The following is a 16029-nucleotide window of genomic DNA, read 5'->3' as shown; positions in this document are numbered from 1 at the left end:
AACCTCACCTTACCTCCCCTGTCCTCACTCACCTTACATAACTGGCCTCTTTCTCTAGAGAAGTGACTAAAACATCTGATGTAAAAGCAGACCCCCAGGTTACTTGATCTCATAGCACCATCTCCTTTGCTTTAATACATGCTCATAACCTTGAACCACATTTATGTTTTTATGTCGAAGAAGGTGATGGCGCCCCACTCCAGTACTCTTGCCTGGAAAATCCCATGGACGGAGGAGCCTTGGTAGGCTGCAGTCCATGGGGTCACCAAGAGTCGGACACGACTGAGTGTCTTCACTTTCACTTTTCACTTTCATGCATTGGAGGAGGAAATGGCAACCCACTCCAGTGTTCTTGCCTGGAGAATCCCAGGGACGGGGGAGCCTCGTGGGCTGCCACCTATGGGGTCGCACAGAGTCAGACACGACTGAAGCGACTTAGTAGTAGTAGTATGTTTTTATGTATATATTTGCTATCTGCTGAAACAGAAGCTTTTAAGAAGGCAAAGAAGTGGTTTCTTTATTGACTATAAGCTTTCTTATTGACTATAATAATTCATAAGTATACTGTAATGTGAATCTTCAAAAATGTCTATGTCCCTGTAAATATCACCCAAGCAAGAAACACAACATTAACAGAACTCCAGGGGGCCCTAAGTATGCTCCTTCCCAGTCACCATGACCTCTATTTAAATACTGCATAAATGGAATCATAAGCAGATGGTTCTTTTTCCTGCTAGTAAGTGAGATTCATCCATGCTGTTACTGGTAGTCATTCTGTTTTCATTGTTGTGCAGCACTCCAACATGTATATATTTCATAATTTCTTTACCCATTATGTCTCTGAGGGACACTGAGGTTGTTTTCACTTTTGGCTATTAAAGCAATTCTATTATGCACATATCTGTTGATGCATAGATACACAAATTCGGGTTAAGTGCATTTAAGGGTGTAATGTCTGGGTCATTAAACACAAGCAGATAAGACAAACAGGTTGCTCCAGCGACACTCCCACCAGCAGCTATGTGAGTTCTAGCTGTGTCTCGGGATCCAACAGTTTATAGTATTAGTTTAAATCTGACCATTCTAAGTATACAGTGATAAAGTTCATCTTTCTCATAACTCATGATATCTTTTATGAAATGCTTGTTCAAGATCCTTGCACATTTTTCCACTCCATCTATCTTTCTCTTCTTGATTTGTAAGAGTCCTTTATAATATGCTGGATCCAAGGCTTTGTGCCATAAATACATTCTCTCATTCTCCCATTTGGTAACTGGTCCTTTCACTTTCTTATTAGCATTTTTTTATTTAAAAAAAGAGTCCAAATTAATGAGCCAAATAATACTTTTGCCTTTATGGTTTGTGGTACCCAACAAAATTTTCAAAGGGATAGAATGAACAGCATCAAGATGACAAAATATCTGAAGAGATAATAGCTGCAGATTTCTGGCAGTTGATGAGAAACACAATCTGAAGATTCAGGAAGCAGGAAGAGTAAAAATTAACCCATGCTTACATACATCATAGTGAAAAGACAGAATGCCAGAAACAGAAAGTAGTTCTTAAAAATATCAGAGAGACGATAACCCTATATGCAAAACAGAAAAAGAGACACAGAAATACAGAACAGACTTTTGAACTCTGTGGGAGAATGTGAGGGTGGGATATTTCAAAAGAACAGCATGTATACTATCTATGGTGAAACAGATCACCAGCCCAGGTGGGATGCATGAGACAAGTGTTCTGGCCTGGTGCATTGGGAAGACCCAGAGGAATCGGGTGGAGAGGGAGGTGGGAGCGGGGATCGGGATGGGGAATACGTGTAAATCCATGGCTGATTCATATCAATGTACGACAAAACCCACTGGAAAAAAAAAATAAATTAATTAAAAAAAAATATCAGAGAGAAAAACACAGATCATGACAAAGAAAAAAAAAATGAGAACTGAGTGATCAAGCAGCAATATAACTAGAAGATAAAAACACATTAAAAAATTATAGTCAGCTCAGAATTGTGTAGCTAGCAAAAGTACTGTTCAAGAATGAGGATGGAAACCAAGGTGAAGTTACAGGTACCTATTAGAGAAAGTTTTCAGAAAAAGATAATGAAGCAATGATTTTTTAAGACATTGGACATGAAATAAGAGAAGGACAGTGACCACTGAGAGACAGGAAATAACTGTGGGCCCTAAGACTGCCCAGCTTACTGTCTAGAGCAAGGTTCCTGGCTGTGTTGGGGGAGAAGGAACCCAGACGGAATGCAGCAGTCTTCCTTAGTGGAGACAAGAGAGCTGGGAATCAAGGGAGGTCAAGGGGTTAAAGTTCTCAGCGAAAGGATGAGAGCAGAGTGATCGACACAGACACAGAGTTTCTTGAGTCCTTAGCCAAGGTTTGTGTATGGACAGCTGCCAGAAAGGATTAGAAGAGTGGCTGGGAACTGAGGGCTGTCTGGGGACATCTTTGGTTTGTCATGATTCAAGGGATGCCATTGCCATCTGGCTTCCCAGGTGGCTCAGTGGTAAAGAATCTGCCTGCCAATGCAGTGGATGCAAGAGATGTCAGTTTTATCCCGGTCAGGAAGATCCCTTGGAGGAAGAAACAGCAACCCACTTCAGTATTCTTGCTTGGAAAATCCCGTGGACAGAGGAGTCTGGTGGGCTACAGTCCATGGGGATGCAGAGTCAGACACTGAGCACACACGCATACACTGCCCTCTAGTGCACAGAGGCCAGAGATGCTCCCAGGCAACCGATACCGTACTGAACAATCCCCGCCCCCAGATAATATCTAGTCCTCAAACTTAAACAGTTCCAGGGCTGAGAAACCCTGCATGAGAGGAAACGATCCCTGAAGCTTGCACAGGGCAGGAATAGCTCCTGTTCCCACAAGTTAAAAGGAAAATTCTCACGATTTGCAGGGCACTGAGGAGAATTAGTAGAGGGGTACCATCTTCATAGTGGGAAATAATTAGCCCGAGATTACACAGTGCTAAGATCTCACCTAACATAGCTTAAAAGCAAGCCTCTGAACGATCAAAATGTTTCCAGGTTACTTAACTGCATGATGTGAACTCAAGAATATTATCTATAAATATACAAAAATATCCAGCATCAAAGTAAAACTCACAATGACTGTCAGTCAAAAATTACCAGGCATGTAAAGAAAGCAGAAACTACACAATGATGAAAAATATAAAGCTATTAACTAAACCCTGAAAAATTACACAGATGTTAAAATTATACAGAACTAAATCTTGAAATTACAGACAGATCACTGAGAAGAAAATTAACAGTTATAATTGCACTCTAAATATTCAAAAAGCTAGAATGGCTGAACATGAGACTTGGGATATACAAAAACTATTCAAATCAAGCTTCTATAGATTAAAAGGTACAGTGAATGAATGAAAAAAAGTACACTGAATGAGATTAACACTTGTAGGCAAAGCAATAAAACTGTAAAATGAAACACAAAGAAAATATAATGAAAAATCATGAACACATGATTATTGAGCTGGTGGGACTTCAGTGGTATTATATGTACCTAACTGGCATCTCCAAAGACAGGAGAGGTTCTATAAAAAATCTGAAGAAATATGACAGAAAATACTCCAAATTTGATGGAAATAAAAAAGCCCAAATGTTTCAAAGCACAATAAACAGAAAAGAAATAACATCAAATTGCATAAAACTAGTGAAAAAGGAAATCTTAAAATCAGTCAAAGAAAAAAACACATTACATACAAAAGAAAAAAGATTAAAATGTCCCCTCACTTCCCATCAGGAACAATGTGAGCAACATCTTTAAAATACTCAAAGAAAACTACTGTCAACCTAAAATTCTATACCTAGCAAAAACACCTTTTCAAAGCAAGGAATATTGTGAACTTCTTAAAGACACACAGAAGCTGAAGGAATTCATCACCAGCAGACTTGCATTACCAAAAATGTTATGTCTTTCAGACAGGAGGAGTAATCGCAGATGGGAACACAGATCTAATAAGTGCACTAGAATTGTTAACTATCTGTGTACTTATGGTAACTATCTTGCACATAGTAAAAAATAATCGTGAATGCTAATTGAACATATTTTAAAGTAGATATGATGGCTGGGGCTTCTGTGATGGCTCAGACAGTAAAGAATCTGCTGGCAATGCAGGAGACCCAGGCTCGATCCCTGTGTCGGGAAAATCCCCTGGAGAAAGGAATGGCTACCCATTCCAATATTCTTGCCTGGAGAATTCCATGGACAGAGGAGCCTGCTGGGCTACAGTCCATGGGTCACAAAGAGTCAGACACGATGAGCAACTAACAGATTCATGATGGTTGAAAGGCAATGATAAAACACCAGCCATGTATTTTTCCTCCTTAGCACTGTATTTTCATATCTGGATTCCAAAAATAAAAAACTTTTAAGATTTACAGATACCAAGTTCATAATTTTTAACAGCTTTGCTGCATAAGTAGTTTTGGTTAGCAACATTTTTATTTTGGACAAGTAAAAGTAACTTTGTTTTCCACTCTTCTGTTTTAACTAACTTATTCTTTGCTATACAGATTTTCCTTTCAAAAGGCAATACCTAAATGAAATTGTGTTTCCATATGCCATAGCCACCAATCACAACTGATGGGTTTACCTGTTGCTTAGAAGACTCTGCAGGAAATGGAACACTGGGCTTTGTAACTCATCAGGCTTCTGAGCTCTTGCTGCCTTGGACCCCCTGGAGTCAATTCTACCTTCTAAGTATCTGTCAGGTCCTTAGAATTAAGTGTCTAACTCATAAGGATGAGTAACCTTGATTTATTCCTCCAGAAGGAAGCTTAACTTTTCCCTTCAGTATGCTTTAATGAAGTCTCATCCATTCTGCATGCCCGGGCAATGAGTAATTTCTGGTAAGTGAATGTTTTGGAAAGCTAAAAAATTACAACAAATCTTTTTATTTTATTGCCTTTTTAAGAATCTACCAAATTTTCCCTGACTTCCTAAATTATAAAACCATGTTCTAGAGATGATGTCACCTCACTTTTATCAAAAAAGAGCCACTGAAGGACAACTCAAAGAAGCTGATTTGCCTTTAATGTGGCAACATGATGCCTAGGAAGTGCTTTTATTTACTGATGATTCTGCTTTCTCTGGAAACAAAGGCTCCCTCCTTCAGTGCCCCATTTGGGTCCTTGCCCCTCCCCCACTGCAGTATGCTTTAGAGTCTGCTATATCTATGTGGCCTTTTGTGACACTACCATCACTGCTTTCTCACCATGTGGCTTCCTTTATACTTTACTTTTCCTGGGCTTTAAGATTTGGACAATAAGACTGGATTTTGTAGACACTACTGAATAACAATTATTAGTTGTCTTTTGTATATGGCAACTGATCAATTCAAAAATCTAAAGACTGAGTGCAATCCAGTACAGGAAGTAGTACATCCTATTACCCTATTTATAATGTTGGGAAATGTATATGTAATATTTTTGTATACAAAAAGGAATGAAAGGTAACGCAGTCAGTTAAGATGAACTATCACTAAAAGTATATGAACACATGATTTACAGAAGAAATAAAAAGTCATTAAGCATATGAATGGTCTTCACTAGGAAAGCAACAGATAGAGATTTCTATTCTCTAATTTAAATTCAAATGACAATTATGTATTATCCAAAACTGCTTTCTGTTTATTTCTTAAAGTTTTATCAAGTCACTTTGTTAAAGGTAAAACTAAAGTCAAAATAGTAAACTATTGAAAAGACTGTTGCCAATACTTTGGCCACCTGACACAAAGAACCAACTCACTAGAAAAAGACCCTAATGCTGGGAAAGACTGAAGGCAAAAGAAGGGAGCAGCAGAGGATGTGATGGTTAGATAGCATCACCAAATCAATGGACACCAATCTGAGTAAACTCTGGGAGCCAGTGGAGGACAGAGGAGCCTGGCATGCTGCAGTCCATGGGGTCGAAAAGAGTTGGAAATGACTTAGCAACTGAACAACAGCAAATAAACTAGCATATCTTATTAAAGGCAATATCATCAATCATTTATAAAGATGTTATTCCTTCCAACCTCATGTATGAATTTTTTTTAAACTGTGTGTGTGTGTGTGTCCAACTGTCCCTGAAGCTGCAAATGCTCTTCTTCTATCCCATGATTATGGTTCAATTTTTACACTTCCATCTTTAATACATTTGGATATCATTTTAGTAGGCCTCTTTCTTATTTTTCCCAAATAATTAAGCAGCTGTCCCAACACCTCATATTGAAGCTACATCCAATACCACCCATCCCCCACTCCCTTGCCTCCACCCTTCACATTCTTTGTTAGGACCACAATCACGTATCACCCTAATTATTTCTACAGGCTCCCACCTTGGCTTCCTCCATTCGGGACCCATTCCTCTCAGCCTGCCACCACCCCTCCACCCCAGGGAACTGTTGTGCATACTACACTCAAGACTGATGGCGTCACTTATTCAAACCCTTCCAATGACTTTCCACTGCTCCTAGAATGAAATTCAAACTTTTGAATAAGCCCATAATTAGAAACATAGAATATATCATCTAAATAAGGAAACAAGTAAAATTAAAAGGGAGGCTGTTAATAACACTGGAACCAGTCTGGCAAAAACCAGACTGTCCTGGGCAAACCAGGATGTCCAGCCCTGACTCACAGGCACTGCTGTCCAGCTCCTGCCCTTCCCTTTTTTATAAGCTGTTGATCAGCCACACAAAGTCTGCTTTATACCCTCGAACTTGACAAATTATTTTCTTTGTGGGACTTCACATATTAGTCACTGTACTGAAACCTTTCTTTCTTCGCCTCCCACTCCTGACTGATTCCTGCCTCTTCGTCACCTCACACTCAATCTCCGGCTGTCACCTTGTACGGACCACATCCTCTGCAAGGTATTCTTCAACCCTGTCTCCATTCCTATGTGCTCCACACTATTTCTGGGTGTGCCCTCTTTTTACCCACTATTTCTCCTATCACCTTCACTATTCTTCATATGTGTTCATGTATCTTCCTCAAGGTGTATCTATGGGGACTGCACAGAGTAGGCACTGAATTTAGTTAAGAATAAATGAACAAAGATCCAACTCTGCTGACATTTACAAATTACTGAAGAAAGTTTTAACGCTTTTCAAAAATGAATTGGCAGATCTATAGAAATCACGTATTATCATTTTATCGTGGGCTGTATACTTGGTTGTGTATATGAATGCTTGTTTTTAAAAAATCATTATTACCTAGGAGGTGCACTTCAGGTTTCCTTTCAGTATTGTGAATTAAATATTTTAACTGGAAGAGCAATCTTCAAAGAGTAAATAATTAGCTCCCCTGTCTCCCCTAATTAGAGAAGGAAATGGCAACCTATTTCCGTATTCTTACCTGAAGAATTCCATGGACAGAGAAGCCTGGTGGGCTATAGTCCATGGGATCTCAAAGAGTCAGACCCAACTGAGCAACTTTCACTCACTATTCATGTATACATGTTATATTCTACTGCGCCTTGCTTCGCTCTTAGAAAAAAGAAAAAAAGCAAATATTTTCATTTGTTCCCAAGACAAAAAGTATTTGATTGTATTTTGAAATAGCTTAAAACTTATTTGGGAACTATACCTCTTAAAGTAATTACCTTCAAAAGAGAGATTCAGCATGACGGTGGTTAGTAGAAATGATTTCAAGGAAAGTAATGTTAAATGTTAGGGCAAACTGCAAAGAAAAATATTTTCTTCTCAAGACTGGTAAACTAGAAACTGTCACTGTCAACTATACCATCATGGGTCTGCAACACTTCCGGTTTTCTACATGTTATTTTCCTACATGAAAGGTGAATACACACCTTTCATGCTGACTTCTCACCCATTCCTTAGCCACTCTGTTATATAAACGTGAACATAGACAAAATCATTCATCTGAGGTATTTTTGCCATAACAAAGTTTAAGCACTCGATTATAAAGTTTCATCCAATGGTGTTGCATGATACCATCATGAAGGGAAGAAAACCCACATTTCTCTTCCTTCTGGAGTTTGTTTCCTTTCCTCCTATATGCCTCCCTTTCTGCTCACACAAAGCAAAACTCTCATTACCAAATGTGTGTGGGGTTTTCTCGACACCACGCGTTTTCCATGACGCCAACGGGGGTCCTACAATTCAACCCAGTTCTGAGTTCATCTTCTGGGAGAGAGCACCAGGTCACCACTTCAGGTAGCCACCTGTGCTTCTGGGTCAACCCACTGTAGATCCGAGGTTCCAATAACCCCCTCCATGGGTTTGAACAACTTGTTCCGGCAGGTCACAGGATTCAGGGAAGCACTTACATTTATCAGTTTATTAAAGGCTACAATAAAAAGACATAGATGAACAGCCAGATGAAGAGATACACAGGGCAGGGTAGGAGTTTCTGCCCCATGGCATGGGGTGCATCCCCCTCCTGGTACATGGATGTGTCCTGAGCCTGGAAGTTCTCTGGACATTACACTTTGGGGCTTTTGTGGGACTTTCTTATGTAGGCATAATCAATTCGTCTATTACGATGCTTCCATGTTTGTAACATGAAGTCAAACTGGGGAGTGGGATCATCATCACTTAGAACTCATGTGAAAATGAAAGCTTTGTTCCCCCGCCAAATAACCATTCACTTTATAAAACCTTTAATTTCTAAAACATAATTGGTGAGAGAGTAAGGGTGAAAATTCTAAGCTTCTAATCCTGGTGTGGTCTTGCTGGTGACCAGCCTCCAGGTAGGAGCCGACCCAGAGTCACCTCATTAGAACAAGAGATGTTCCTATTGCCCTGATCACTTAGAAAGTTACAAGGTTAAAAAAGAAAGAAAGAAAGTTACAAGGTTTTCAGGAGACCTGTTCCAGGGACTGGGTCAGAGACTTATGTAAGGACAACAGACGCTCCTAGTGCTCTCATCACTCAGGAAACTATCTAGGAACCTGGGGCAGACACTAATACACACACATCTTCTATTACCTCATAATCAACTGAGATCCAACACCCCTCTCTCCAGCCAAATGCCAGTTTCCATCCAGTGAAGTGAAGTGAAGTCACTCAGTTGTGTCTGACTCTTTGCAACCCCATGGACAGTAGCCTGCACCAGGCTCCTACGTTCATGGGATTCTCCAGGCAAGAGTACTGGAGTGGGTTGCCATTTCCTTCTCCAGTTCCATCCAGTATACCCTCCTAATTACTAGTTATTCCATTTCAAACACTCTTGAATGGAATACCAAAAACACATGTTTGTTTGCTGGGGGTCAGAAACATTCCTCTTTAGTTTCTAAAATTCAAACCAAGATAATACTCTCAAAAAGGAGCTTACCAAGCACCTCAAGGCTATTCTCCCTATGTTCTGATTAATATCAACTTTCCATGTACAGAACATGGAAGGGCCCAGTGAAGAACTTTTCAAAGCATTCATGAATCTCCCCTAAGCTCTTCACTTTCTGTGTACTCTGTCTTCAATATCAGGCAACCATTCTACAGTAATAGGATCTTTCTTCTTCTAGAAATAAATGCTTCTCTGCACCAGCCAATTCATCTCACATCACTGATCATAGTTCATTTAACCTTTACAGATATACATTCTTATGCTTTATATTTGCTTATATGGTTGAGAAATCATAGGCCATACATGTTCTCATTTTATGTTTTATTTAATACTTTCTTTGTCTGAATATCAGCTTGAGACCATATATAGCACTGCTGCAAAGGAGACTTTTCAAAAAAGGTAGAAATCATCAGTTTTTGCATTTGGGCGGACATTTTCATTCAACAGTCTAGAAATGCTTAACAGAAATATGAGATACCTGATCACTTTAATTACGTAATTACCTATCTATATGTTATTCTGACCCCTGAACAATATTTCACATACATTAGTTATCAAGTCCAAAATGTATAGGTTATGTTGACCAATCACAGCTGGAGGAAAAATAAGTGATAAACTTGCACAGAAAATGGTGGGGAGAATTAAGATGGATCTACCAATACTTTACTGGAAAACTGCTTTGCTCTGTAAAATAGCAGGATGCATTAAAACACAAATTGGTAGAGGAGGGGGCAGGAAATGGAGAGGAAGCTGGAGGAGGAAGAAGAATGCTGACAAGGTCCCATAGAGAAATAGATATTGTTGTCAAACACACTGGCACACCATTAACTAGCCAAGTAAAACAAACCTACACAAAATCACTTAATAGGTTCTGTATCCTGTACTTTAAACTTCATTTAAAAGAAAAATGACCTTGAAGCTCCATTCTGTTTTCCAAATCATATGAGCCTCCCAATTTAAGTATTTTATAGATTGTCACAACATCATTATCAGAAACTCAACTCTTCTTCCTTAACGGGATTAAAGTGATTAAAATACTGTGCACTATTCAAAAACACATTTACTTGAAAATTGAGGGTTGAAACAAAATTCATCTGAAGTCCCAGAAAGTGGCCCTTTTTGGAGATATTTATTATGGGTGTCACACGTCCTCACCTTCACATTGGGTTTTGACAGTAGCTTCAACAGCTCTCTGATCTCACTGTTTAATGGCTTGTTCTGAAGCTCCTCCGCCAGCTGCATGGGAGATCACATCGACATGAAGAACAGTTAGTGAGAACAGGGTGTGCTCCACCTGTGACAACTGAGAGGCTATCTTGCTACTTTCCAGTGATTAAGCTCAAGTCAGCAAGAAAGAAAGCAGACTATCAATCACTGCTCTTCTTTTGAGGCTGTTAGTAGCCCTGCTTTCAGACCCGGCTCTCGCTGAGTACAACTCAAGAAATCCTATCAGCCAGATCCCTTTCTGATTTATTGCAATGAGGGCAAACCCCAGGACTTCATCTGCAAAATGGTCCTTTGCATGCAGACAAAGGACCACTTGTAAAAAGGACTGGATCAAGCGTTGACACCGTAAAGAGAAAAAAAGGAAAAAAAAAAACAGAGAAAAGAACTTCTGAATGAGGTGGTGAAATCTACAGGGTTTCCAAAAACCCACAGTAGCTTGCTGTTTAGAGCTGGGGTAAAAAGAACGAGAATGCCCCTAAAAGAGCAAATGATCTGAAACTTTTATTATGTTTACCTACACAGTCTGTTACACATAAAATAGGTTAATCATAAAATGACTTATAATAGCTTGACAACTATGCTGGTCCCACAAATCCTGACTGTTCTCTGACCAAGATTATAAATTCCCATTGGCCGCTTCCAGCTAGAGAAAGGAGCAGAGCTTGGACCCTAGCTGGTATTCTTCATTAAGAGGGCCTTTTTAATCAAAATATCTATGCAATCTTAGGCTCTAAGAAGGATCATAACATTTTCATAAGAAGAAAAGCAAGATTCAAATAGGAAAAAAAAAATTCAAAATACGAAAAATGCAGCACAGAATGCAAAATATGTACATATATTTTCATTTAAAAACCCTTCTCAAAACACTGCATCAAATTTCCATTTGTCCCTATAGTTTCCAGCAAGCTAAAACTAATTGTTCTTATCTCTGGAAAGGACTTTCCTCTAAATAAGGGGTGTAATAATAAATTTTACACAGAAAATAAAACCAGATAAAATTGATATATTCACTGAATATATTTCAAAAGGTACTTTTCCTTTCTCAAGGTAATAATTTTACAAACTTTTTAATTTACAAAAAGACACAAAGGGCTTTTTGCACTTTTAAACATTTAAATACACTTCTGAGATGAATTACAAAATGCTAAGATTGTATTTACACAAAAATCTCTATTTTAAAAATAGTGCAATATGTTGTAACATGATTGGGCCTCAATTACATTGTTTTATAATAAATATTTCCCCAAACCCTCAACAGTAAATGTTTTAAAACCGGTTTTCAAGGGTTTTCCCAAGTATCATGTGTTTAGGTTCTGCAACGCAGAGGTAAGCTTCTTCACAAAACATGTATATTGCAACATCTTTGTAATTTGTAATCTTTGTAGCTACAAATGGAAGAAAAAAATGTTTGGGAACTAAACAGAAAATATACAACTTGGAGATTCACTATACAAGCTTTATTTTCTAAACTAGAATACACGGTACTAACAAAGAAAATCAACCTCTGAAGATGGTTAGTTTTTGTTTTTTTAATTATTATACTTATAGCTCTAATCTCTTACTAAACCAAACTATAGTTTGTTTTATCATAGTCACTTAAAACATTAAAAAACAGCAGGCTGAAGGGTGTCACTAAAACCAGCTTCCACACCACATGTGCTTCTTGTCCAGCGTAAGTGTCCCCTCCAGTTTATCCAGGTCTGTGCTCAATTCATCTGAGTCCGAAAGTTAACAGTAAGAAACAGCAAGTTAGTTCCCTGTCCCACATTTAAAATAAAATTATAGCTACAGGAAATTAACTACTCCATCAATGCCAACTGCAGCTCAAATTTATTTTTTGGTTATGAAGGTAATTTGGAAAGGTCTCACATCCATAAATCATTACCATGCTTTATAATCCATTTTAAAAACAACCCTGTCTTTTTATGTATTTCATCCGCCTCATTCCTATGCTAGCATCTGTCGTTTTCAGGACTGTCAGCAATAGAGCCATCTCATTTGTCTCTATTTCTCCAAAGCATTTCTCTTGCCTGGGACGTTCTCAGACAGTGACAGCTGATAGCATCTCTCTCCACAGAGGCACAGCCTAAAATTTCTATTCTGTAGTTACCAAGGCAGGACCAGAGGGCAGCGCCATGCAAAATCTTTAAGATAGGAAAGTGAAGGAAAACCAGCCTCGTGTCAGTGTAAACTCAGTGGTAAACTCAGGCCTTGTAGAGGCATCTGCATCTTCTTTCAGTTTTCAGTTCCAGAGCACACGCATCTGTCTGCACTAGGATGAGTCCTGCCCCAGGGGCCGCGGAGGACCAGTCCCCCTGAGCTGGGAAGGGACACTTACATCATCGGCCAAGGCTGCCGCGCCCTGGAGGATGGGCACGGGGTTCTGCTTCTCGTAGTAGTGAAGTTTCTCATGAATCTGGAAGAAAGGCAAACGAATATAAGCTCACCTGCTAGTGAACCACCTGAGACATTTACACATTCTGATCATTTCAATAGAAACTGGTCTACTGAACATTCGAGACAAACATGTTTCTATAAATCCACAGATGACAATAGGTGTGCATAATTCATCTAGTACGACGCTTCCATGTTTGTAACATGAAGTCAAACTGGGGGGTCAGATCATCGTGACACAGAACTCATGCGAAATGAAATCTTTGTTCCCCCCAAATAATCATTAGTTTTATAAAATCTTTAATTTCTAAAACATAATTGCTTCAATACTTCGAGCAGTGGTCGTAGGTTATATTCCTGCTAAAAACATAAATTATGATAAAAAGCAAAGCAAGAAACTGGCAGCCACATCCTGACAGTTGGTGTGTAATAACGGCCCAGAACGAAGACCCAGGCAACATGCAGACTAAGGGCCAGCCCTCCAGGAGGACATCTCACGCAGCACAATGCTCCTTCACTCCTCATTTTTTTTCCCTGCACCCATTCAAACTTCTACAAAACAAAGGGATTTCTCATAACTAGAGACATCTCTCATAACTATTCAGCTTCAGTTTTTCATTTTGGAAAACCAGTAAAATTCTCTTAAAACAGGATAATTTTATTCTTCATTTCCCATCACCATTACTCCAGGAACACAAAAGAATATATTTTCATGCGTTATAAGACAAACTGAGTTCCTTTAAAAAAAAATCTAGAATGATAGTTAATAAAAAATAAATTAAAAAACACAAGCAGAAAGATGTTAAGAAACGAAAGGTGCTTTGACAAATGTATAACTCTCGGCACCTAAGTGTAATCTATTTCAGATCTTACATGGGTGCCTTTACATTTTTATGCTTGAAAATATACTTTAGCCTCTTTGTATTTACATTTGAGATGATTGCTCCCCCACTTATATATGAAAAACGGTTGTATCTCATGATTTCCTGTTTTTAATAGGTATCAAGTAAAATACTCTCTTAATTATGCTTGAAACTAAGCAAACTCTCGTAAAAAGTCTGGAAGACAGATTTTATTTTGATTAGCCAGATGCTATTGCTAAGAGAGGATTCTCTTACCTTGTTGGCAACCGCAATGTAGAGCATCAGGGAAAGAGTTTTGACACTTATGATATTACCAGAATGATCAAGGTAATGTTCTTATTTAACATCTTGGAAACTTGCAACTTTTATCATATTATGAAAATAAACAAATTTTAGAGAATACAAGCTATGAAACAAGTAACAGTTCATTTGAAGAAACTATTAAAGTATACTTTAAAATAAAAACCAACCATCCTAAAAGTTAAACTGATTTTGCTTAAATAATTATCAAGAATTAGGTCACTTAAACAGATACTATCATAGAATCCTAAATTTCCTTGCTCACAAAACTCATCTAACTGTATTGCAGTTACCTGTTCAAGCATCCTGCCTTCCAGCAACAATAAACCCCCAAGGCTTATCCAAATCAGGCTTTCACCGTATGCCCGTACTACCTCAGACTAGTCGTTAGTACTCTTAATAATACGGGCTTCAATGAGTTTAGATTTTAATTCCATGACCCTCACAAGAACACTGAAAGGTAGACAGCACCGTCTTACAGATAAACAGATACACAGTTAAATGACTGGCTGTGGTCCCACAATAGTAAATGGAGGAGCTGGGATTTAAAACTCAGGCCATCTGGCTCAGCATCAGAGCACTTAATCACTCCACTAGTCTGTCTCAGACTAACATCTCATCTACATTCTCCACTGACCTCATTCACAGCTGAGTGAATATGACAGAAAGGAGGCTGGATAGAGAGGTGACAAATCACAATGGCTATTGCCAATGACAACAGGATGACTGACAGTTCCCATCCACCCCTCCCCCTTGGTTTTTCCTTTCTTCTGGTTGCTCATTTTTCTAAATTTATCAAACTACTATAACTATAACCTAAAATTACATGCCCCAAATAAATGCTTTATTTCTCCATTTAATTTGCTTCTTCTGAGTGTCTTTAAAAACAGCTTCCTCTTCTCATGTCATCCTCTCTAGATCCTCACCCAAGGGTGTAAGAGTCCATCCTTCCCTGCCCATCCCTGGACTCTGTACTATACCAACAATATTTTAAATGTCCTCCTAGAATTTCCAGATACTGGAAACTCTCTGTTCAAAGGTATGCTACTTCAATACATAATTTTAAAAATTAAGTTGGTTAGCAAAGTAAAAATTACTCTAAATAATTTTGAACTGTTCACTGTCTCCAAACATATTGAAATTCTGTTTTTTTTTACTAGTATTTATAATTGCTGTTATTCAGTAGCTCAGTCGTGGTCACTCTTTGCAACCCCATGGATTGAAGCCTGCCAGGCTTCTCTGTCCATGGGATTTCCCAAATAAGAATACTGGAGTGGGTTGCCATTTTCTTCTCCAGGGGATCTTCCTGACCCAGGGATCAAACCAACATCTCCTCCGTTGCAGGCAGATTCTTTACCATTGAGCCACTAGGGAAGCCCAGTATACTAGGAACAAAACTTTAAAACCAAACTGATGTAAAAACTCTAATACACAAACAGGTGATACGCACAGACGTGACCCCAAGGTTCACAAGGAAACATTCTGAGGCTGGACCTGCCCTGCCTGACCAGTAGCTGAGTCACTAGCCATGGGGCTCCCGGACTGAGCACGGCCCGTGGACCCGAGGAACTGAACTTTCAATTTTCATTTAAAAATTCCTGTGACCAGTGGCTTTTATATTAGATAACATAGCATCACTTTATATTATTCACTCTGTAATGCCCCAGAAAAAGTTCACGCTGATATATAGTTTGGCACGTTCCCCTGAGGGGTAACATTCTGGAATCCAAAAGACAGATAAATAATCCAAGATGTCTTTTAGCAATAAGACGAACAGCATCCCTTACTAAATACAACAGGTCACCAAATCTGCAAAATCTCATTTATTTTAATTAAACATTTCCTTTTGCAGATTCAACTGCATAATAAAAGTGTACTTCGTTTTTCTCCCTTGAAGAATAAGAGAGCAAAAA

The 16029-nt window shown here is 38.8% G+C and overlaps 1 protein-coding gene across 2 annotated transcripts in view; it reads right to left on the bottom strand.

Moving 5' to 3' along the window:
• Positions 1–16029, bottom strand: part of MPP7 (MAGUK p55 scaffold protein 7) — a 215434-nt gene that overhangs the window by 67026 nt on the left and 132379 nt on the right. For both annotated transcript variants that reach the window (XM_061126383.1, XM_061126385.1), the window contains exons 4-5: positions 12898–12975; positions 10488–10568 (exon numbers count right to left, since the gene is read on the bottom strand). In XM_061126383.1, the coding sequence (XP_060982366.1) occupies positions 10488–10568; positions 12898–12975 (159 nt within the window). The remainder of the gene's footprint in view (positions 1–10487; positions 10569–12897; positions 12976–16029) is intronic.

This window comes from Dama dama, chromosome 23, assembly GCF_033118175.1.
Source record: "Dama dama isolate Ldn47 chromosome 23, ASM3311817v1, whole genome shotgun sequence".
Lineage (NCBI taxonomy): Eukaryota > Metazoa > Chordata > Mammalia > Artiodactyla > Cervidae > Dama > Dama dama.
This window is presented reverse-complemented; position numbering and strand designations above follow the sequence as displayed.